The sequence below is a fragment of the Nanorana parkeri genome, unplaced genomic scaffold (genome assembly GCF_000935625.1).
Source record: "Nanorana parkeri isolate BGI_ZX_2015 unplaced genomic scaffold, ASM93562v1 scaffold179, whole genome shotgun sequence".
In the NCBI taxonomy this organism is placed as follows: Eukaryota; Metazoa; Chordata; class Amphibia; order Anura; family Dicroglossidae; genus Nanorana; species Nanorana parkeri.
The window spans coordinates 432,912-458,429 of NW_017306447.1; the positions used below are offsets into that span (position 1 = coordinate 432,912).

Consider the following 25,518-nt stretch of genomic DNA (forward strand, 5'->3'; position numbering starts at 1 on the left):
TGGGGCTAAGAAACCCCCCTATGTGATAGCAAAAGATGTGACAGGTCCTCTTTATGGAGACATCAGGGGTCTCCAAGACCCCTAATGTCACCTAGGCCCCCCGAAGAAGCTGATGAAGCAGAGATCTGCTTCATCAGCTTCTCTCCAGCGTCTGAAGCTGGAGTGACACAAGAATGCGGAAGTGATCTAATATACATCACTTCCGCATTCTTACAGCAGAGAGGGGACCGGAGGGAGGTCTTGTACCGACCTCCCTCTGATCCCCTGTGACAGAGGCACTATGCTGTTCTTGGGCTCAGCGGAGCCCGGGATCAGCGTGACAACGGGAGGGGGGACACGGGCCGACCGCCCATACAAGCGATCCGCCGGCTCTATAGCCGGCGGATCGCTTGTATGTTAACAGGCATCGCTGCCTGTTTTTGAATTGCGGCCATTTCCCGCTGGGCTCGCGAGAGAAAGTGAGTTGAATTGGAGAATTTTTCCAAATCAGCTATTTTTGCCTAGATTGTTCACTTCTCCTGCCTTCTCCAAACTCTTCGCCCTTTTGTGAATAGCCCTGTAAATGTTTTATCTTCCTGCAGAATCAGCTGGTCCGTTGAACACTGACCGTGATCTCCTGTTTAGGGTGGCTCCTTTAGCCACTCTTTTGTGTGCTAGTAAGCTGTGTGTATCTCCACAAACACATGGGTATGACAAGGCGAGCCACTCCCCTGCTTTCTGCTCCTCACTTATCCCTTCTTTAAGCTAACAGACATGGGGTTATGAATTAAAATTCAAGGAATGTCCGGTGAGCAAAATATTCATTGAGCCGAGGTCTGAATCACAGTCCGGACAGAAAGGCATTTAGGCTGCATTCACACAAGCAGTTGCACTGCAATGCACAGCTGCTGGTGTCTTTCCTCAGACACAGTGCTGATGCACTAATCCCAGCACATCACACTTTTTAAACATTTTTGTTAGAAGCTTTTTGAAATGTCACAAGTGATTTTTCATTGGTTCTATGGGCACAGCGCAGTGAGATGTGGTGCTACCATAACTAGGGCGGCTTCACTGAAAAAAAGTACAGCATCCATCAGAGTGCCCCCTTACATCAGTTGTCCCCATGAGAGTGCCCCCTTACATCAGTTGTCCCCATCTGAGTGCCCCGTTACATCAGTTGTCCCCATCTGAGTGCCCCCTTACATCGGTTGTCCCCATCAGAGTGCCCCCTTACATCAGTTCTCTCCATCAGAGTACCTCCGTTACATTTATTCTCCACATTAGAGTGCCCCTTACATTTGTTGTCCCCAACAGAGAGCCCCCTTACATTAGGTGTCCCAATGAGAGTGCCCCCTTACATTAGAAGTCCCCAAAGGCATGCCCCCTTATATTAGTTGCCACCATCAGAGTGTCTCCTTTCATTAGTTGCCACCATCAGAGTGCCCTGTTACATTTGACAGCCAACACTCCAATGGGGACAAATAATTAGTTGTCCCCATGAGAGTGCCTCCTTACATTGGTAATTCCCATCAGAGTGCCCCCTTACTTTCATAATTAATGTAATGGGGCACTCTGATGGGGACACCCAATGTAAGGGGGCACTCTGTTGTGAGCAACTAATGTAAGGGGGCACTCTGCTACCATGCAATGAACCTACCATGTGTTACAGTGCAGAAGGTGCATTGCCATTCATTTGAATGACACCCTAAACACACCTCCTGGCAGCAATGCGTTCGACTGCACAGCAATGGCTGGGAGGAGCTGGGAGGTGGGTCAGGCTGCGGGATGCAGGGTAGGATGGAAGACGGTACTCTTCCGCCCTCCCTAATGCTGGGTTGGGAACACAGATTACATCATTGGTTGCTAAGAATGCCAGGGTCCTAGCAACCAATGACTGAGAAGGACATGTACTAAGTTCTAAGTACAGGTCCTGTACTAAGGACCTGTACTAAGTTATGGCTGGCTGTCAGCCATAACCTAGCACAGGTCGGTGATTGCAGTCCAGATCGAACCACTATTCGGTGCGTGTCCATTTAGGGACCACCTTTTAGAGACCAGTGTAGTAGATGGACAGCTGTCACAGACTGCTCTGTCCCTTGTGATCTTGTACTGGATAGGAAGTTCAGGGAAGCTTAGAGTTGTTGGCAGCTGTTTGATAACATGATTGTAGGTGATCGGGGAAAAACGTAAATACATAATTTGCTGGGCAATGTATATTTGTTTGATCTGAATTCAATATTGAAAAAAATGTTTAATACTACTTTAATGTTAAAAGTGAATTCCCTGTGCTGCTGCCACCTCTTCCCCTTTCCCTGACTGAACTCTTTGTAATGTACTGACTATGCAGACAGCTCTCCTGCTACCTGTTCTTAAAGCGGACCTTTACACTCAAAAATCAAATTCTACCAATGCATCCCTCTATGTATGATGATTAGTAATAACATAGACATGCCAGGTGTAAAATCCTGTGATTATGAAATACTTACACTTGCAGAGCATTCACATCCTGCTTTGAAAGGGAAAAATGACTTCAGTTTGCCAAAGCAAAGCACACTGGGATTGCCTTGTCATCAGCAAAGCATTGCTGGAAAATCTCATCTGTAATCTCAGGAGATCAGGAGGGAAAGGCATTTTCCTGCCCAGAGATGATGTGCATGGTACATGTCTAGTCACATGTGCTAGAAACCCAGGAAGTAAAAGGAGAGGTAGTAATCTGCCCTTAGCAATCATGAACACAGTCAGAAGACTGGGGAAGAAAATGGAAATAAGCAAAGAATACAAAGCTGGCAGTTATCTAGATCAGTGCTCCCCAACCTTTTTATCGCCGGTCAACGTTTGGTAATTTTACCGCGGCCCGCTGAGGGGGAAAGTTTTTACAATGAACCGCAGTAAAGTCTGTGACACGGAGCTGGGCAGAGCAGAGTCGTGAGCGCTGCTTCGCCTGCGGCCCGGTACCATTTGATCCACGGACCGGTACCGGGCCGCGGCCCGGGGGTTGGGGACCACTGATCTAGATTATTTGTTTGAAGATTGTCATTACTAAGCATTTCTAAAGCTGTGTTTGTTGTTATTTTAAAGATATGGGTAAAGTTCCTCTTTAATTTAGACATGTATGTTAGGATAAATGACAGTAAGAAGGTCGCTGAGAGGTCCCATCACAATTTTGATTTTTAGTTAAGTTCCTAATGAAAGCATATCTAATGACAAATTATATCTCCTTGCAACCCTGCCCACCCTGCTCTTTTCATTTTGCAGAAACCACTGTACCAGTACCTCACAACAGCTTGCCATTTGACCATACAGTATGCTTAGCTGATCTGAATTATGATTGTCTTTTGCAGCATTTGGTCATGTAGCCACCTGCTGTGGCTACGGGAACGCAAGGCACATCAATGCCTGCTGTCCGAGCAAAATGTTGCAAGCACTATTTTGCTCCGACCGGACTGCAGGCATTGATGTGCCTTGCGTTCCTGTGCGGCCGATCGCATTGCGGCTGGAAGGTGTGGCTACCGTGCCATTCACTTCAATGGACCGCCACACCCCTCCTGCCCCACAACATAGTGAGCCAGCCGCAATGCGATGCAGTGCGTTCCGGACAGAATCGTGCCAGAACGCACTGTGTCTGGTGTGAACGAGGCCTAAACTCAGGACTCTGCACTGCAATGGACTCAGGACTCTGCAATGCACCCAGGACTCTGCAATGCAATGGACACTACAAAACAGAATTTTTTTACCCATAAGTCTATATTATTTGTAGAAAGCATATGTTGAAAATGTAATGTACCATGCAGCAAGATTTCAGGGACATGCAATGTAAATACAATACCAATTTTACTAATTGAACCATGTACTGGTACATTTGTTCTGAACCACTTGTTAAATCATACCATAAGATAGATTTAAATGAAAAGTCTTGCATGATTTATCAAGTAGCATAGAACAAATGTAGCACTATGTGGTTACAGTCGTAACATTGAAGAAGTGTGCAGTGGCATGCAATGTAAATGCAATACTGATTTTACTAATATAGCCATGTATTGGTACATTTGTTCTATACTACTTGATAAATCATACAATAAGACTTTTCATTTAAATCTTATGGTATGATTCACATGTAGTACAGAACATGGATATATTAGGAAAATCTGTATTGCAATTACACAGCATATCACCAAACACATGGACTGAATATACTTTGCAGGAAGTGTTTAGTGAAATGCCTGAAAATGCATCACAATCCAGGTTGTTCCTTCCCAGTTCTGCTCCCAGACAGTACATGGACAGTACATGTGTGCAAGTGCTAAAATGTACTGTTCATGTACAGCTAAAGACAGATAAGTGCAAATAAAGATAATAAATGATGTTAAGTATTTTTTTTCTTTTCAGAATAATCTCTAAAGTTGTGCTGTCTGGCTGTACTCTCCCCCTCCTTCTCCTTCGTGAGTGCCGAATCTCTGTGACAGGCATCGGGGGAGGAGATCACAGCAGGAGACACACACACACTGATGGCCAGTGACTTCACACAGGATGGCTACTGCAGAGAATGAATGGCGGTTCTGTCGCCCCCACGGGCGCTGCTGCAGCTCTTTCTCTGTCTGCGGCTGTGGGCGAAAAGGACAGCTGTTGTGGGACCCTGTAAATTATGGGGCCCAGGGCAGCTGCCGCTTTTGCCCCGCGGTAAAGACGGCCCTGATTAGTATATGAAACGTGAATTGCAGTAATGCCTTTTCTAATGCAATACATAGATGTAAATTGGCCCCTAGAGATTACCGTCTTCTGCAGTTATGTATGTTAGATACCTTCATCATTGTTTTTAACATTAAGAGATTCTATCTAACTTAACTCTTAAACTTAAAATGGCAGTATGCACCGTTTCAAGCTCGCTCCCGTGATGGACACAATAAATTAGTTTAGTTTACTAATTTATTAAAGTTATAGTCTAACACTGGAGCAGTGCCTACTTTACAACACACAGGGACCAAGGGGAACAAAAGTAGCCCCCCTCCAGAAGGAAGGACAGTGTCAGCACAAATTCAGAGATGATTTGAGGATCTACAGCTGAGTGTTACACATAACAAGTTATTCCTTTTAAATAGTTAAGGTCCATGAATGCAGTTTTAAGATTTAACTCCTGAGTTTAGTGTTACTTTAAACGAAGTCGCCTGATCCCTGGCCATACCCCTAACCTAATATAACCCCTAAAGAAAATCCCCAAACTAATCTCTCGTATTGTATGCTCATCTCCTCCTTTGCAGTATGCAAACCTTACACTTGTGCTGGAAGCTCTGTATCAAAGAAATACTAAGTTGTCAGTCCCAAAAACTATTGATCTGTAACAGCCAGACATCTAGAATCCTAGATTTAAAAGACAGAATCTAGATTTAAAGTACAGCTCTACACCTAGAAAGTGTTGTATAAATGCTTCGGTATCTTCAGGTACATCTGGTGAAAAAGAGATGCAGGAACAAATGTTAGGTACCAGTAGTCATTCTAACAAGGACTTTCAACCAGAACATCAGGCAATTCTTGTTTATTCTTAGGATTAAAAAAAAAAAAAAGATACAGGATTTAAAATTTGTATTGCATTTTATTCTTTGTGTAAAACAACTTAAAAAAAGTTGCACATATACTTGTGCTTTTTATGCTTATAAATACACATAGAGCACTAGATACACAGTTTGACTGAGCTATCAACACATTTTGCACTGAGATTAAACTTCTGAAATCCTGAAGATATATAGAAAGCTGGTGGATGATTTAACCTATCATCCACTATATCATCCACTATAAAATCCACTATAAACTGAAATATCATAAGGTGAAGTTACCCATCAGTATAATTACTTGCTGTTTTTTTAACTTTTTCTTTGCAGGCGGATGAGTTTGAGAACTATAAGCAAAAGTCTCTATCTTGTATAAGTACAGAAGTAATGAAAACCAAAAAACTGTTGTCGAAAGTTAATGAAAATCACATTGCATGTCTTAAGGAGGTCTTGAAAAGAAGAGATTTTATTGTCTGGGTCAAAGAAGCATTGACAGGTATGTCTCATAACATTGTAATGGTTCCATGTTGACTGCAAGAAAAATGGCTTCCCAAAGGGTTCTTCACAGTAAGATCAGTTAGGGTCTGGAACTCACTGCCACAGACAGTGATTTCAGCAAAGAATGTGGAATTGTTCAAGAAACTTTTGGACGATTTCTTAAGGGACCGTAATATACAGGGGTACAGGTACTCCTAGAATGAGATCCTAATAGGTTGGACTTGATGGACTAATGTCTTTATTCAACCTCAAATACTATGTAACTATGTAACTATGTAACTTCTGTTCCCTTGGTTACTATTGCACACTAACCTGCTGATTGCATAATAAAGGAGCAGCAACCTATTGATATGGTGATCCTTTTGCTTTTCCCTCCTGTAAAAGAGTTCTCAAGCATGTGATTGACAGAAATTTTCATTGCAGTAAAGTCTTAGCAGTGTTGGCATTCCTGCTTGTATTCTGTGTCCTGGTGTCCAGAGAAAAGCTTGTAAGAAAGTTTTCAAGTTATTCTGAAAATAAAATATCTTTGGCAGTTATTTGGGTGCAGCTATTTCAGTCAATTACACTAAATAACTGTATAGCATGTGAAGTCAGAATTCCTGATCTCCATACTTGTTCTGGGTAGCTGTACTGTATTTAAAAAAAGCCAGAGGAACAGTAAATCATCCAGGCAGCCATCAAGAAAAGGCAAAAATGTAATAGATTTCCATGAAATTTGAAATCAGGTCTTCGTTGGAGTGGATGCTCTGTAGTTTGATGTGTGAACTAGTTCTTCCCACAGTATTAGGTCTTGGATCACATTTAGGCCTCTTTCACACGGCCACACCGATCGGATCCGCCTGTCAGTTTTAGGCGTACCTGATTGGATGCCCAATGCAAATCTATGGGCAGCCATGTGGAAATGGACGGGTGTCCGTTTACACCCGGTTACCCAAACCTCCAGCTGGGTCCGGTAAAACGAACGGAACACTGTTCTGTTTCGCCGGACCACATTGTGCCGCTTCGGGGGTAATCTGATGTAAACGAACACATGTCCGTTTACATTTGATTCCCCGTAGACTGGCATGGGCTCCGGTAATTGCAGTTTTTCCCTACATCGCGAGGTGGAGGAAAAAATTGTACGGAAACGGATGTCACAGTGATGATATCTGCTCCATACTGCTGTGATCAGGAGAGGATCTGTGCATGGATCCTCCCCTGATCAGCCCATGAGAAAGGGGCCCTAAAATAATAAAACACAGCTGTGGTTTAAAATGTTTCAGTGCCTTGATGACTGTTGGATAAAATAAACATTTATAGCTATACGCTTTATCAAATGATTGTTCAAGAAGATCATTTGTTTCCCAAAACCTAGGCCTTTTTTTCTAGTGGAACTCCAGGGAAAACAAATGTGAACCCTTGCAATGGGTCACCTTCAACACTGTAAGGGTAAAATGCTCATTTCCTGGGGTAGAGGAATAAATACTTACCTTATTCTTCACACCCGCAGATTTCCATTCCTTAGTATAACTGGTTCCCGAAGCCATGTCTCTTCACTGCTTGACCAGTCATGGCCTATCCAACGTCATCACATACAATGCAAAACCAGTGGTACTGCATTGTATGTAAGGACATTTAGAGCCCTTCCCAGAATGTCAGAGATGGGGGAAGAGTGCTACTACAAGCATTTAACCTTTGCAGTAAGGAGGAGAACCCACTGCAGCATTAACGTTTCTTTTCCCTGGAGTTCTCTTTTAAGTTAAAACAGTTGTACATGTTGCAAAATGAAGAAATCAAAGAATCCTAAAAATAATAAACTGACACTGAAAAAAATAAATCATCATAGTAGTAATCTTCATCAGTCACTGATGTCTCTCTTAAACCTTTTCCTCAGCGAGCCCTGACCAACTGAATTCAAGGTGTTCAATCCAAGCTTAATTTATTGCTCTGGCTGTACAGCCAATGAGAATTTTGAGAGTCCAGCCAATTCCTAGGAGACCAGGGACATGTTCCAGAGATGCCCGGATCCAGTAGCAACACTGCTTATAGTTCTGGGCTTACCTACAGGGTTACCTACAGGGTTGCAGTGAGATAAGCAGAGTTGTAAGTACAATTACTGTGCTTTAAAGGTGACCTGTATATCTGTCAAGCAGATATAACTATCCCTACTCACATTCATTTCTTAACCATATTGATTTTTAAAGGCCAACAGAAGTCACAGAAATAGATATTCAGTAATCCAGACACTGCGCCAACAACCTCCATTCTCATAGTTTTACCCCCACTTTCTTGCAAAAGCAGTTTCATGGGTTCTCCTAATATGGCTTGACTGTGTAGTCTTACAGGCCCCAGAGTTTGACTGCAGTGTCAGTGCATTCTATAATCTAAAAGACCCGGTCAGATACATTCCTCACTTCTTCACCACTTCTTCTCCACCACTCTGTAAGAGGACATGTGATGAGAGGTGTGGCTGTTACTCACCTATGCCAGTATAGAATACTGCACTGGAAGAGAAGGAAGTGCATTTCCACTAAAAGAGAATCAGGGGAATTTATCAAAACTGGAGCAGCTGTGCATGGCAATCAATCAGCTTCTATATTTAATTTTCAAAGCTTAACTGAACAAACTGAAAAAGAAGCTGATTGGTTACTATGGACAACTGCTCAAGATTCTGTCCCAGTTTTGATAAATTCCCCTCAATGTATTTCAAGGCATTTTCATGTCAAAAAATGTAAATATCATAACATTTGGAGAAACAAAACTATAAGGAGAAGTGTGACATTTTCGTGGAGCTTTAAAATCGACATCTTCCATTAATATGTTTGTTTAATTTAAGCTAATGTATCTAAAAATAAAAAATGTTTTTGTAACAGATTAATATTTCTCATTCAGATGTCAATGAGCTGAAAGTGTTTGTTGACTTGGCCTCCATTTCTGCTGGAGAGAACGATATGGATGTGGACCGTGTTGCCTGTTTTCATGACGCAGTGCTGGGGTATTCACCATTGTTCTATGACCTGAAGCGTGAATTTGGGTTTGACAGCTTTATGCTTTGCCTGGAGAAATTATGGAAAGCCTTACAAAGTGACCCGAAACTTCCAGAAAAGTTGGTAGGTCAACTGAGCATATTTTATCACATTAAAGAGAATGTATATGTATATCAATGTTTCCTTAGATTTATACTAATTAGAGATTAGGGTGTAAATAACAGTATCAGTGTGCTAATGTTTTTAAAAACCCTGTTTCAGTGTATAGTTTGTAATTTTATGTATACAGGGGGGCAGCCATATTTGCACATTTACAAACAAACATAGGCCTTGCTTCCCAGTATGTAGTGCTACACCATTGTTGTGCTTTACTGCTGCTTTTCAACATGTGAGTCTATGATTCTGCTGACCCATGAAAACATGATGCATTTTCTATGTAGCCATTATCTTTTTGTTTTTTATTCTGCATTGATGCATAATGCATTGCTGTTTTTTTTCTTTTGCATAATGCATTGCTGGGTTTTTTAGTCCTTTATAGCCAGTTGCCATTCAGCATTGCTGTATGTATTGCTGGGATTTGTAGTCCTCTACAGCTGGTGGTATTCTGCATTGCTGTATAATGTATTGCTGTGATTTGTAGTCCTCTAGGTATGGCTCCTAGCCTCTAGATGGAGCGGAGGAAAGGGTCAGCAGCGACGGAACAGGGTGGGCAGCGGAGGCACGGGGTGGTAGCGGAGGCCGATACCGGCGGGGATTAAAAGAGACACAGGCGGCTGCAGCCAGCACCAGCAGGGAGGAGAACAGAGGAGCCCGCCGAGCGCCCCACAGTGCACTGTGCACCGCACAATGTATTGTCAGAACCCTGATTTAGCTAAGGCAATGCACCTGACCACAGGTCAGGTGCAAGACTTTGCCCAATCATAGCACAGTGCACTGTGAGAGCCATGATTGGGCAAAATAATGATGACTTTGCCCAATCATGGCTTATAGAGAAGTCCCAGCCCCATACTATATTAGGCTGCTTACATTGCAGTCTTATGTAGTGTGTTGCTGTAGATAAGCATAGTGTGTTGCTGTAAATGTAGTGTAGGGAAAGCTAACTGGTGTCAGTGTAGTGAAGTGTCAGTGCTTTATACAGCATTTTAGTGCTATATACAGTACTATGTACTGTATATAGTATTATTTTCTGTGCTGCATATTCACTGTTGTTTTTTTTTTGTTTGTGTCAGTGGCGTCCTTCTGCGTCACCGGTGTTCCCATTTTTTTTTCTTTTTACATTTTTTTCTCTTTCTTAATTCTTTCAAAAAAAATATTTTTACTTCTTTTTTTTCTCAGCAGCAGGTTCTTTTGCTGCATCATTGGTGTACCCCATACTGCGTCGCAGGTGTTCCTCCTTCTGTGCCACCCGTGTTCCCGTTTTTTTTTTCCATTTTCTTTTATTATTTTTACTGGGTTTTTTTCAGCAGCAGGTTCTTTTGCTGCCACATTGCTGTTTCCCCTTCTGTGTCACAGGTGTTCCCGTTTTTTTTCCATAATAAGCCACTGTACAACAGTTTATAGTGCACCAAGCACCAATTTCCCATCCCACATTCTCTAATAAAGTTTTGTAATAAGCCCCACATCATGTCTGAAAGGCCAACAAGGAGACATGTGTGTGACAAGTGCATATAATTTGATTTTTTTTCTCTTTTTTTTACAGCAGGGCCCATTCCTGCACTCATCAAGAGTAAAGCTGCCCATACACCTTGCGATCATCGGACAAAACTTTTCATCCGATTATCGAACCGTCGTACGATTTTCGTACGGTGGCCCCATCCTGCCCCAAATATCGCATGGTTCAATCAGCAGTAAATAAAATAAAGCACCTGGACGAATTGCGGTAATGGACCGCACGTTTTTTTTGTCTGCGCATGAGCAATGTAAATTGTAGGAATTTTGATGTTCGGAAACGCCACCAACCCTGCGAAAATTGTAAGTTCGATCAAAGTTTTCTAACCTGCTGGTTAGTCAAAAGTCGATCGATTGTATAGTATTTGCGGTTGTACACTGCCATCAACCTTACGAATATCGGACGAAAACGCGATCGCATACGAAAATCGACCGATATTCGCCGATGTATGGGCAGCTTAATTGTGAGGGGTTGCAGTGTAGGGGCACCAACACCAAAGGCCCATTTTTTCCACACCTGTGTGACGGGTATATATAATTGGAATTTTTAGAGCACGGTCCCAATCCTGCACTCGTCAAGAATAACGCTGAAGGGTTACGGTGTGAAGCCACCACCAACACTAAAGGCCCTATTTTAAAGCACCTGTTGTTACTTTCATCCAACGTCTGCAAAATACACACAGGAGTTTATACAAAGTCTCTAACCTTGTTCCGAGTGTCCTAAAATGTGGGCTCTTCATACAGGCTGCCTCCCCAAGCAGCTGTTTATAAGTTTAAGGGAAAACCAATTACCAGCAATTTAAATGTAATTTCTTTCTTTATAAATGTCAGTTTTGCTGCAGGTTCTATGCATCATACCGATGTCCCACTTTACAGGCATTTTAAGGGGACCCCCCAGGCACAATATTTAAGCGAATTTTTCATTTTTATTGTTTCACTTTAAGGGCTTGTTCACATGACGTCCAGATACGTGCGCTCATGCACCCAAAATGCATCCCAATGTATCCCATGTATGTGTTTTATGGGCTGCAATTCTCACGAGCGCAGTCAGTTCCGGTCAGAATGGACAGAAAAAATACTGCATGTCACATCTTGTCCAGTCCGAAAACGGTCTGGAAATGCAGGAACGTGTCAAACGCAACAAAAACGCAACAAAAAAGCACTGCACTGCAGCTAACATACTGACAGCCCCACTCCAACCAAAAAAAAAATAAAAAAATCCTGAAACACATGGAAAGTGCGTCAAAAATGCACTGCATGCATAACACTGCGTCTCCAGATCTGGACCAGAAAATCGTGTGAACAAGCCCTAATCAATGTTAAAATCACTGCTACTTTAAAAAACTGTATTTTTTTTAAAGTTGTTTTTTTTTTCATTGATACATGTCCCCCAGGGCAGTACCTGGATCCCCATATCCTTTTTTGGCCAATAACTTGCAAATAAGCCTTCAAAATGGGGACATTTGATTTTACGAGTTCAAATGGGGACATTTGATCTTACGAGTTCTTTCATTGAGTTCTAAGTACTTGTAAGAACCTTTACCCTGTTCTGAAGTTCTTGTTAGAACCGAACTCAGGTGTGTTCAGCCCATCACTACTGGTCATTAGGGTTGGGCTCGATGTTCGAGCCGAACGCGAGTTTGACTCAAACATCGGCTGTTCGTGCGGCGCCCTCACCTCACCCCGTCGTGGCCGCCGTTGGCTTCCCTGGTCACCACTGTCCCTGTGCGGCGCCCGGGACCGGCATGGCAGATCTCCCAGCAATGATCGGAGAGAGATTCAGCGGCTTCCAGCCTGATGTCTTCATAAAGAGGACCCGTCACACCCTATCTGCTATTACATAAGGGGCTTGTTATAAAAATTAAAGTAACATAAAAGAAAAATAAGAAAATGCAAAACAAACATTTTTTAAAGTACCCCACCCCCCACGTGCATGCACAATACACACGCAAACCCGTGTTGGTGCGTCTACGTGCAAAAACGACAATTACGCTACACATGTTACATAATGCGAACGTCGGAGTGAGTGTCAATCACTGTTAGCACTAAACTGATGAGCGGTAAAAGCATTTAAAATGTTCCCTATGGGAAATTTGGGTTATTGACTTTTTTGCGGCTTCACGGATGAACGCAAATTTAAGGCTTGGCATGTTTGGTGTCTTTTTACCTGGCGTGACCCCATCTTTTATATTTTAGCATAAAATTGGGTATTATATTATGTTTCTGTGCACTACATTTTAATTTAGTTGATTTTGTCCTAAAAATACTGGTTTGATAAACATTTGCGCAAAAACCGTGCAACATAAAAAATTGCAACCAGCATTTTTTTATTCTACATGGCCTCTGCTTTCAGAACATATATCATTGTTTGGGGGTCTGAAGCTGTTTTCTAGCCAAAAATTTATATTTTATCATGTGTGCGCAAATACAAAGATAATGCCCCAGACAGCAAGTAGTTAATTCCTTTCTCACATTGTCAATATTTTTTTCCTTCTGTCATATTCATCAATTCATTTTCATTTGGTGTATTCTATTGTTAGTTCCTGCTAAGTTCTGGTTTCTAGATAAGAGGACTGTATGACTCTGGAAGCCTGCATAGCAGTAATGCCACCAAGTGGTTATATTTAATTTCCTCTCCAATTGTACGTAGGTGTTCTACAATTTCCAGCATGACATACACATGTTCACACATTTCCTGGCCTTTTTCTAGCCTTATCTTTTACATCTTATATATCTTGCGTAGCAGATATAGTTTACTGTTTAGGTTTGAACACTCTACACTTTAGCTGTATTTTATTTTCTGATGTGGATAAGCTGGTCATTTTCCGCCAGCAGACTTATAATTGCTTTTGCTTGCCTGTTCTTCTTGTCCCATTCCTTCCGGTGGGTCCATTAGTGGGTCTGTGTGTGCTACTTGCCACAAGTCGTCTTTGCTTAGCAGCATTTCAAGCTTGAACTTCCATAGCTGGCACGTTGTATTATTGGCATTTAGAGATGAAATGCCATCAGTACATGTCATATATGCTGTTGCATTTCCAACAAATGTAAGTATAGCTGGTTTTCTTTTTTAGGTTTGTTTTTATTCATTGACACTTTTAACACATTCTATCTTTTTTTAATTGTATTTGATTTTAGAAAGACTCTGCTCGTCATATAGAATGGCTGAAGACTGTAAAAGAGAGTCATGGTTCAGTTGAACTGTCATCTCTGTCCCTGACAACAAGTATCAACAAAAAGGGGATCTATATCATCAGAGCACCCAAGGACAAGAAGAAGGTAATTCCTGTGAATTAAGGTTGTTTAGAGCCGTAATAAACTTGTTTAGCAGGAAATGCTGTTGGAGTGAGACCTTTACTTAGTCTTATGGTATAATGATCCTCCCAATGGCTTGTATGTACTGTAGTGACATATGAGCCTGCAAGGGGAACTTCTTATGGCAGGAGTAGTAGGTATTCCCACACTCGTATGGTGAATCGTGGAATACCTGCAGAGACAGCAGAGCAGTGAAGCACTAGTGTTTCAAGACACGGGCTGCCAGAGTGTTACGTATGCATGCTTCTTATTGCTCACCTTCTTTTATAAGTAAACCAGTGGTAAAAAAAGAACCTCCCATGCATCTTTAAATCATAAAACTGAAAGTCCTGTCAAGCAGCAGATACCAAGGGTTCCTGTTTTACCTTTTGTTATGCAGAAAACCTTCTACTGTGTTCCCCCAGATTTACTTTTACTTTGTTCCTAGGGTCCTTACTTCGATCAAGCTTGGAAGGGGCAATATTGAGGGCTTTATGTGCCGGCCCCCTCACTATAAAACAGCGGGTTCCCAGTAGCTATTTGTAAGTGTGTTTAGGAGTAACTTAGGGAGAGCTGACAGTCTGTGTAGGGAGAGTTAGTTGCTATACAGTGCTATAGGTGTGCTATATTGCACTAAAGTTCTGTGGATTGCAGTGTGTTGGGCTAGATGTTCTTGTGTACCCCCGTGTGTTCAAGCAACCTTTTGTTTGAACACACGGGACAAATCAGGAAGCCAGACGGCACATCATGACCTGCCTCCCGGCTTCCTGATTGGCTACGTAGCCGGCTTCACATGTTGCTAGGCAGCCTGGCTTCCTGACCAATCAGGAAGCCGGATGGCACATCATGACCCACCGCCTGGCTTTCTGATAATTCTGGCCCACGGATGCTGGTATCTGTATTCGGTATTCGGTATGGGCGAGTGCTAAAAAAAATATTAAATATTGTTACTCGTACTTGATACCGAAATTTTTTTAACAGTGCATCCCTAGTACTGAGAACAACAACGTGGGAGGATTTTGTCTAGGGGCAGGGACATCTTACAGAGCACTGGAGGGAACAGCTGTGCTAATCCATCTTGGGGCACTGTCCCATAAGTATAGGCCACTGTTATTTCCAGGGCCGGTCCACAGAGCACTGCACTGTGGTCCTTTCTAACTCATCTGCTGCTGACACAACCATTGCTGTCTGCAGCCTCTGCCTTTGGAGTATCAGCCGCTGTAAAAGTACTAGCCATTTTGGTACCACGTGCATGAGCAAACACATGACTTGTGTCACAGAGCTCGGTGGGAGCATCACCTGAATGAGACAGGTCAGCAGCACTCATCCTCCTCATTCACCATTTTCTGAATCTTCCCCTCTCCACAACATTTTCCTACTGCATCCATCACATCTGTGACCTCTAGTAACAAGTAGGGAAATCTCATGAGGGGTTTCAGAAGCAAAGCATACAACATGTCAAGTGAGGAAGAGGGTCATGGGACCACGCTTAGGAGCCTCAGACGAGGGCTTGAACCTCTGCACGATTCTCCTGCTACCCTGCTGTTTCCAACAGCATCTTCCTAAGCCGATTGTCTCTTCTGCAGCTGCTTGAGCGGAAGCAAAAAACAAAATGCCCCAAAATCACCCCCCAAGCCCAGTGCCTTAATGCCAACTTGGCAAAACTTCTGGCATAACAGCTGCTCCTATTGTTGTTCATGGAATCGGGCCCCCTTCTGTGAGTTTATGGCCAGTGCTATAGCACAGTGGTAGGTAGACATTGTTTCCTTCTCTGCTGCAGCATTTGGAATGAAATGTGTCTGTGTCACTGAACTATGCTGTCACTGCTAGGATACACATGACTGTGGATACTTGGGCCAGTGAGCATGGGCAGGGGCACTGCATATATTTCATAGCACACTGGGCCAGTTCTATGGTGGCTAGGAAGGATACAAGATGGGGCACACCACTGGCAGTGGTGCCACATGTCTTGTTGAATGATGATAGTGCAGTTACCTGTACCCCCTCCACCTCACTGGCCTTGTCCTACGTCTCTTTGGAAACAGAAGTACAGCAGCTCATATGCCTGGGGGAAAGGAGTCACACTGGGCCAGAGCTGCCAGCAGCTCTCCAGGCTCAGGTCAAGAGATGGCTGACCCTACGCAAGGACGTGTGTGACAACAGCACTAACCTGCTGGATGCCCTTCACCAGACAAGTGAAACATGTACCTTGCCTGGCACACGTTCTCAACTTGGTGAAACAGTCGCTCATCATGAAGTGTTCTAGCTTTCAGGAAGTCCTTTATCAGGTCAGACTGGTTTGGGCCACTAGCTAGTGCTTGCCTGGCAGAAATGCAGGACCAACAATAACTGCCTGCCAACTTCACTTCATCGTGTACACTGCTGTGGAGGAGGAGGAAATGGTGCAGGCTTCAAGGGGGACATTTCCAAGCCATACCAAGGACTCTTCTGCAGACAATTTGTGGTGAATGGCATCTTTTATGATCAAATGCATTTGCAAGGACCCCAGAATTCAGGTAATCAAAGAGAGGGACCACTATTGGGTGGCCACGCTATTCGATACCAATACCAATGGCCGATCTACCGCACCCATCCCAGAGATAGCCCAAAATGCAGCACATCGAGGAAGTGCTGCCTAAGAACCTCTGTCACATTTTATGATTGTGGTAGGATCCCCTCTGATGACCAATGTGCTTTCAATCCTCTGACCCCTAAAAGGAGGAGCATAGGTGGTGGCCAGCCCTGGCTGCAGGCAGCACTCACAGAGGCAGTGGCGGACCCACAGAATTGTTTTTTTTTTTTCAAATTCTTTATTAACTGAATCAGTGTCATAAAATACAGTAACAGTGTAAAAGGTAAGTTTACATAGCCCACAGGTTCCACAATAAAACGGACTGTACCGTATTTGACATATAGAACCAGTTTTATAGAGTCAGATCAATACACAAACATTCTCGATAAAGTATTTTTGCTTCCTGCCATAATCTGCAAAGTTCCATAACTCTTTATAAGGACGCCCTGTAGCTAATTATGAACCTTGAAAGCAGCTGTGTCTCATTGTCAAAGGGAAAAGGCAGTAGAAAGGAAGATCCAGAAAAAGGAAAGAGGGAGTGGGTCCGGACAGGGTCCGACGTACCCTTCAGGGGTCCTAGTTTTCATCCTGAGAGAGTGGGTGAGAGAATTGCGCAGAGGTTCTATAGCACAACCACGGCCCCCAGGTGGCATTGAATTGAGCTTCTGTATTTTTCAGTGAGCCTGTTAGGTCCTCCAGCAAGTAGATGTCCTGGACTCTGGCAAGCCATAAGTGGACTGTGGGAGGCTGGGGGTCCCGCCACTTCAGGGGTATACAGGCTCTGGCAGCATTCACCAGATGGTGTGTTAAAGAGTGTCTATACCTGGAGATCGGACGTTGGGTCAGATGGATTAGGCATGCCGCTGGGTCTCCCTGAGGTCTGCCCCTGTCAGGGTCTCAACTATCCCTAGGACCCGCTCCCAAAAGGGTTGTATCCCGGGGCAAGTCCAGAATACATGCAACAATGTACCCGATGCCCTCCCACATCTCTATCACATATCCGGAATCAAGCTATTCTTTTTATGGAGCAACCATGGGACCCTATACCAGCGCGTCAGGATCTTGTATCCCGACTCTTGGTATCTGTTTGCTAGAGAGACTTTGAAGCTCATACTCAAGACAGTGTCTGTTTGTTGGTCTGTGAAAGTACACTGTAGTCCTGTTTCCCAGTGTTTTAGGAATTGTAACGGTGCGTCACCAGTTGGGTCTTGTAGCAATTTGTAGAGTTGGGACAATACATGGCGGGCAGGTAGGCTACTTAAAAATAACTGTTCGAAAACTGTCAGTGGTCAGTTCAGGCAGCTCTGAGGAAATGTTGCAGTGAAAGGGAGCTCCGGGGGGGCGGGGATTCCGTGAGGGATTGAATGGATGAAAGTGACAGCCAGGACCGTCGAAAGTCCAGCAAATTAAATTTGGAAGGTCCGGGGGAGTGTGGGGATTCAGTGGTCTGTCCAGGGGGTCAGTGGTCTGTCCAGGCAGGTCGCAGTCGCGACAGCTCTGAGAAAATGTTGCAGTGAAAGGGAGCTCCGGGGGGGTGGGGGGGTCCGTTCCATGAGGGATTGTATGGATGAAAGTGACAGCCAGGACCCTCACTAAGGAGGGCACGGCGCATGCGACCGTTATCAGATCCCGGGGAGAAATCAGGGTCCCCGAGGACAGGTGTCAGAGGCGAGGGGGCCGGGGACAAGTTGGAGGCCCCTAATACCTTATGTGACACTCTCAGGGTCGTAGGCACCAGTGGGTGAGATTGGACCTCCATGGGTAGGGGCGACGATAGCCACGGGAGACCCTTGATCGGGAGGTGGAACACACTCTGTTCCATCGACACCCATCTCTTGTCCTCCCGACGGAGGCACCAATCGAGGAGTCTAGACAGGTGTATGGCAGAATAATAGATAGAGATGTCCGGCAGTCCCACTCCCCCTCTAGCCCTGGGAATGGAAAGGATATGTCTGCTTAGCCTGGGGGTCTTGCCCGCCCATATGAATTAAATTATTTCACCATGTAGTGTCCTTAAAAAATGAGAGGGTAAACTGATGGGGAGGGCTTGCATAGGGTATAAGACTCTCGGCAATACATTCATTTTTACTGCAGCACAGCGGCCAAGCCAGGTGATGTGAAGGGGACGCCCGGCCTTGAGGTCAAGAGCAATTTTCTTCAGAAGGGGGAGAAAGTTAATGGTTCAGATACTATCCAGGTCCCTGGGGATAAACGTGGACCCACAGAATTTTTAACAACATTCTTTCACCAGGGAGGAATTGTGGCTTTTATGGACATAAAGGAAGCATACCTGCAAGTGTCCTGCTTTCCAGCCACTGTTTCTAATAGTTTGCTATTTGATCCCTACACTACCAGTTCACTGCCCTGTCCCTTGGCCTCTTGTCTGGACCTTGGGTGTTCACCAAAGTGTGAGCCCCAGTATTATACATGCTGTGCTCTTTTGGCATCCTCATCGTGGGATACTTGGATGACCTCATGTTGAGGAAACAGTTGTGTGGGCTCTGTCAGACAATGTTGCTTTCACTTTCCAGATGTTACAGCAGTTTGGGTGGATTCTGAACCTTATGAAATCATTACTGAATAAAATATAATGGAGCTCAACCATTGGGACTTTTCAGGTGATACACAATAACTAAGGTATTGATATAAGCTAATGCTATTTTATTAAAAATGATTGTGCAAAACATTTGTAAACATTGAATCTATATCAATAATACAAGCTTGCACAAATTGTGAGAGATTCAGTAAATCCCATACAAATAATCCTTTAAAATATCATTGAACATATAGTTGTAGTAATTAAATTATTTAAATAACCACTGCCTGGTGTTCTCGCCCCTAACTTTTACCAATGTGAAAACTATGATCATGTTGTATGTTTGTAATACAACTGCTGTTCCCCCAAAGCTGAACCGTATCCTATGAGTCAGGGACGAGGACACCAAGTGACATTAATGTGTTTCACAGAACAGGGTGTCGGCTTCTTCAGGAAATCTGGTGGGTATGTATAATAGGCAGCAAGTTGAGCTAGCAAAATACAGTAAAATAGGGTTAAAGTCATGTGTAATGTTTCAAAATCCAGTTAAATAGATTTTCAAATTGTAACAAAATCTGTAGTCAGTGTGTAGTGATCTCAGAGAAGAACAAAGCCAATAACATATTAAGCTTATAGATGTGGCTGGAAATCCTAGGCTCCAACGTATCCTATGGAGGGCATTCCTACCACAGCAGTTTCCAAAAGGCCACATTTATAAGCCTAATTTGGAGTTGGCTTTGTTTTCCCCTGAGATAACTACACACGGACTACCGATTTTGTTAGTTTGAAAATCTGTTCAAGTGAAGCTCCAATTCCAAACCAGAGTATTATTTTCACAGAAGAAAATTTGAGTCCTACAGTACAGTTGTCACCCAACTCTCCGCTATTGCATGAGAGTCTTGGTCCATGGTAGCTTCCTATGAGGCTCATTTGCCCAGTTCCACTTCAGACCTCTACAATGCAACATTGTTTCAAAGTCCTAGACAGACTGATGCATCTGGTCATTGGAAGAATCTCCTCTCTTGGTCAGCATCCTGGAGCTTCTGGCAATTTGGCCTGTCTGTGCAACGTTTGAACATCCTACTGGAGGGTCACCCGATCCAGATTCTGCATGGCAATACCACAGTTATGGTATAAATCAACCATCAGGGAAGAACCGGATGTCATGCTATGGCAAGAGAGTTGGATTGAATCTGTCCTGGGCAGAACGTCATATTTCAGTTTTGCCTACAAACCAAGCGTAGACAATTTGCAGGCAGACTTTCTCACCTGGCAGCATCCTGGAGGTGTTCCAAGACCTGTCACAGTCGGGGAAAGCTGCATATGTGTACTTTCTGTCTTCCGGGTTCACTAACAAACTGCATAGGCTTGTCTCCAGGTACATGGATCATCTAGCGGGCGCTTTCTTAACTCCATAGTTTTAGTAGACTCTGAGCACTCTGGTGATTGCTCTGGACTAGCACATGCAGATGTAGTACACCAACCTGGTAAGAATCCTGGCAGATGTCCTGTGGGCTTTGCCAGATCATCCGGATGTTTTGTCCCAAGGACCAGTTTAGCCTTCTACTTCAGTCACTGGCTTTAATGACAGGATTATTAAAGCCCAAGTTCTGAATGATGGGAGCAACTCTAAATCTGTGATTCCCACAGTGCTTATAGCTAGGCTACTACCCACAAGGTCTATGACCAGCATTTGGCTCTTAGTACTATCAAGGGTCAGGCTTCTGCCTCTTTCTATCCTTTTTCAAGGACCATTGGCCTCTCAATCCTTGATTAAGACATTTTGTACAAGGGGTCTCAAATGTAGCTCCCCCTGTTTATTTACTTGTAACTCTAGGGGGTATGAATCTTGTTTTCTCCATGCTTAGGAAACCTGCTGTTAAAACCTCTCAGAGACATTCCTCTCTCTACACTCACTTACAAGGGGGTATTCTTTGTAGCTATCACCTATTATCTAAACGGGTAGCTTTTTCCTGAAAAGTAACCTTTTCTGGTTTTGCATAGAGACAATGTGGTTTTGAAGCCCAAGACTTCCTTCTTGCCTAAGGTAGTTTCTGTCTTTCACCCCAACCAAGACATCATTCTTCTGTCCCTATCAAGTTCCAGTTTACCAAAAGAAAATTTCCCTCTATAGTCTGAATTTGGTCTGGGCTGTGACAGTCTCTCTCTCAGCTACTGTTTCTTTTAAGAAGACTGATTCTATTTTTGTCATCCCGGATTGATCCCATGCAGGATGCTTCTTGTTTCACCATTTCACCATTTCTAGGTGGGGCAGGCAGACCATATCCAAACCTTTGCGCTGAGGGATCAGGTTGATCCTTTTCTTGTCATTGCAATCTCTACTAGATCTGTCCACGCTTCATGGACTTTTCCGGATTAAACAAATGTTTCTTAAATTTTCAAAGCTGCCACCTAGTCCATTGTTCACACATTCTCATACCATATAGACTTTTCAGCTTTATCTGATGCCAGGTTTGGTCCTTCATGTGGCTCTTTGCACTACAGGCAGTACCCAGTTCTCTGCTGTCTTTTTGGGCTTGTTGGGGTTTGCTGGCTGTGTTTGCCACTCTTTAGTTAAAATGCTCTTGGACATCTCAATGATTGAAAGACAGCCTTTGACCCTAAATGGATTAGAAAGAAAAAAACATTTTTGTACTCACTGTAAAATCGTTTTCTTGGAATCCATTGAGGCACATAGGTCCCACCTTCTGTATCTACAATCCTGCTCTTGGACTGCTGTGCTGCAAAACTGAAGCATGCTGGTAGTAGGAGAGGTGATACTGGGCTGTCCTACAGTTTTCTGTGTAAAATGTTGTGTCAAATCCCACCGTAGCGGCAGTATAACCTGAAAGTGAAATACTTCCTGTGTCCCTCAATGGACTCCAAAAAAATTGATTTTTTTGGTGAGTATAAAAATACTATTATGTAAATGGGCAGGAAAAGCATAGGTGCTGCTGGGAGGTGGGGAGATTATCTAGAGGTAGAATAATAGTGGTTTTAACAGAATTTTAAATTTTCTGATGGCTTGTTAAATCCATTAATTGCTGGCACGTACAGGCATGAGGTCATCACCTGATCAGTTCGAAAATGACTGCAGTCAAATTTATTTACCAAACACTCTTGTGAATAAAGCTTAGGTAGCAGGAAACTTTATGCAGTTAAAAACGAATCCATTCCCTAGAACCAGCTTGTATTGGACCACAGGTCATATAACACATTTACTAAATCCAGAGACAGGAATTACTCGGGGTCTATGGATTCGTTTTTCTTGAGATAATTTACTTTTTCAGAATAATTCTGATTGTATCCTTTATCTATGATTTTTTCACAGATTACACTTGAAAGTGTTTTGAACTTGGTTCTACCAGAGAATAAGGAGAACAGTCGTTTGTATACACTAGAGGAGCTGAAGGAACTGCTTAACAAACTTATGCTTATGTCAAGCAAGGGAGAACAAGGCAACATGGAAGTTGACAAGTTTTCTGAGGTAAAGACTATATGGATTGATATTAGCTGAGTGAAATACTTGAGCATTCTGATTTAATGGAATGTACAGTGCTGCCCATTCATTTAGGACTGCGAGAGCCTGTGGAAATGTTACTTTGACTTCTGAAGAAAATGAGATCATGAAGGAAAAAGCTAAATATACACAGTAACATAGTACTTGAAGTGAACCTGTTCCCAGACTATTTACACTATAGTATTTAGATATTCTAAACAAGCAGTAAAAGCACTTTAAAATGATATTGAAGTCAAAAAGGTTTTAATTTATTTTAAATGCTGATTAAATCACCTACCGTGGATGCTGCTCCTTGATGTTTTAAAGTTTTGGTTACTACAGAATAAGTTGGTCCCACGCCCTGCCCTGATATCTTTTTTGGGGTGGCTCCTTTCCCTTGCAAGGGTCCTGTGGAGCCACCTTTGTATGTCCTAGTAAACTTTGTGTGTCTTTTCAAACACACAGGCACAGCAAGGCAAGACACTCCCTGATCCCTGCTCCCGACTCCTCACTTCACCCTTCTCTGTGCTAGTAAATGGACAGCTGCGGGAGACTGAAGTTAAATGAAACTGAGCTTGGAGAGTTGGAGCTTTCTTTTCTGAAACACGTTTATTATAAGTGCTTGGGCAAAAATGTATAGAAATACTTTCCTGAACAATGTATATTTGTTTGATCTGGATTTATTATTGAAAGGAAAGGTTGAGAGTTTAATACAACTTTTAATTTATCACAAACCCTCATTCACCTCTGTAGCTATAGACATTGTGGAGAAATGCATGCCCAAAGTTCACAACATAGGTTATCTCCTTTCCTATTACTTTAAATTGCTTTAGGCTCTTGGCAGTCGGCTAGCCTACTAATGTAAGCACCAGAGGGTACTGTAACCTTATAGAATGTGAAACCAGACTTCATAATCTTTGCTGTGATCTTTGAGAATGATTTATTTCAGAGTATGTGCAGCTAGAGAGGTAAGGGATTAATTGTTTTAAAGCACTTTTGCTGCTTGTTAATAATATGTAAACATTTTAATGCCAATAGTTTGATGCACATTATAGTGCACTGAGCTTGGTAAAAAAAACCTGCTATAAAATGGCCACAAAGTAATTTTCATCTTTGCTTCATGGGTCCTCTCTCATTTGCTACTCTTCATCAAATGTGTCCACTGCTCTTTATTCTCTGAATGACTCATTACATAGTGATCACCTCCTGCTGTCTTGGTTTAGTATTGAATAATTTTATTTAGTTCTCCATGAGCATTAAAACAAATAGCTATGATTTAGTGTGTAACAGGTGTGTGGCTGCTTCCTGTATTAACAGTAAGGTTTTAAGTAATAAAGTTCTGTTATATCCAGTTCAACCAAAATGGCAGCAGAAGTACACAGACACATGCTTGCACTTGACAAAAGCACATGAGAGCAGTAGCTGTCACCATGTGTTCCAATGGAGACTTACAGTGTCTTATAATTATGACTTATAAGACACGTTTGCAACCCCCGGCGAAACTCCATACATGCATGAAACGGAGATTTAAATATGGTAGCATTCTGGTAAATACAATTAAGTTCTGAATTAGAAAACATATATTATTTAAATATTGTTTTAATAAAAAGATGTTTATAGGCAAGATAGTATAAACACAGACAACAATAGGAACAGTAAAATAAATTGCAATAAAAGTGAAAACTACAGGGTTTTCCTCATCCTTGGGTTTTAATACTATCTCATCTGATGTAGCACAGTTGCAGTCCTCAAATATGACTCAGCATTTGTGCATAGTTTGATGGAATATGGAGATCTCCAGCTGCCTATTGCAGCAGCTTTTTGTGGCCCTTCTAGAGGATGTCACTGAGCCAGCCTTCCACCCAATCAGAAGAACCCATGGTTGTGAGACAGGAGGGCTGAAGTTCTTTATGATATTTCAGCAGGCCCTCCCATGATGTCAGTTTCGTACATGCAGTCAATTTTTTTTTACCTCATGTTACTGCCTGATATATTATTGTGCAGAATAAAACTACCATTTTAAAGAGACTAAGTTTTTTATACTGTACATCACACACAAGATGGAATGTGTCTTATCTGCCTCTTGCACTTGATAGCATAGTCAAGAGTGGTACCAACATGATGGTTATTCTCTTTTGCAGTTGTATAGCCACTTGTTATTAAGGTAAATTTGGCCCCCAGGAGTTAGGAAATATGACTGATTTTGGCTAACTGAAAAGTCTGACCAAGGTGCTTTCTGGTAACGTGACACCAGATGTCAGTGAGCATTCCTGCTGAATGGCTTTATGACTGATAAGTGTTAAGAAGGGTATAAACGGCAGAATTTTTGTACGAAAGAAGTAGTTTTTAGAATGTTCGTTTGAATATGTATTAATTAGTATGGTGCGATTGACAGACGAAAACATAAATGTTCCCAAAAAATTTCAAAGTAGCATGTTGGAAAATGTTTCCCGACCAAACAAATTTTTTACAGTGAATGTGGTTTTTCCTTTGTAAACTGCATTCATTCCAAAATAGAATGTTAAATAAAAACAAACATTAAACGAAATTTCAAATGACAATCAGCAAGTTTCTGCTGGCAGGATTGACAGGATTTGTCATATGAATGTTCATGCAAAAATGTACCCATGTATACCCTACTTTTAACGGCACTGTTAGGAAGGCTTAATAGAAGTCCTTTGAGGGCCCATTCGCATCAGAAGCGTTGGGACTGCACTGGCTGCTGTTTATAGCGCAACAACAATGCAGAGGCAGTTTGCCTTGTATTAAATGGGCAGCGTTCACACTGAGGTGTGCATAAAAAAAATATGACATTCTAATTCCCATCTTGCCCTTCCTCTTCCATTTTTCTTTGCCTGAGTTAGTTTCTCTTAATATGGGTTTCAGTTTGCTCTAGGAATAATTATTATAATAAAATACTGTTTTTTGGGTGTTTTTTTTTTTTTATTTAATTTTTTTTTTTTTTC

The 25,518-nt window shown here is 42.6% G+C and overlaps 1 protein-coding gene across 1 annotated transcript in view; it reads left to right on the forward strand.

Annotated features, from left to right (window-relative positions):
- Nucleotides 1-25,518, forward strand: part of LOC108785793 (E3 ubiquitin-protein ligase RNF213-like) — a 172,391-nt gene that overhangs the window by 29,628 nt on the left and 117,245 nt on the right. Inside the window, exons 9-12 of the mRNA XM_018554942.1 lie at nt 5,853-6,018; nt 8,892-9,109; nt 13,790-13,930; nt 22,385-22,540. Of these exons, the coding sequence (XP_018410444.1) occupies nt 5,853-6,018; nt 8,892-9,109; nt 13,790-13,930; nt 22,385-22,540 (681 nt within the window). The remainder of the gene's footprint in view (nt 1-5,852; nt 6,019-8,891; nt 9,110-13,789; nt 13,931-22,384; nt 22,541-25,518) is intronic.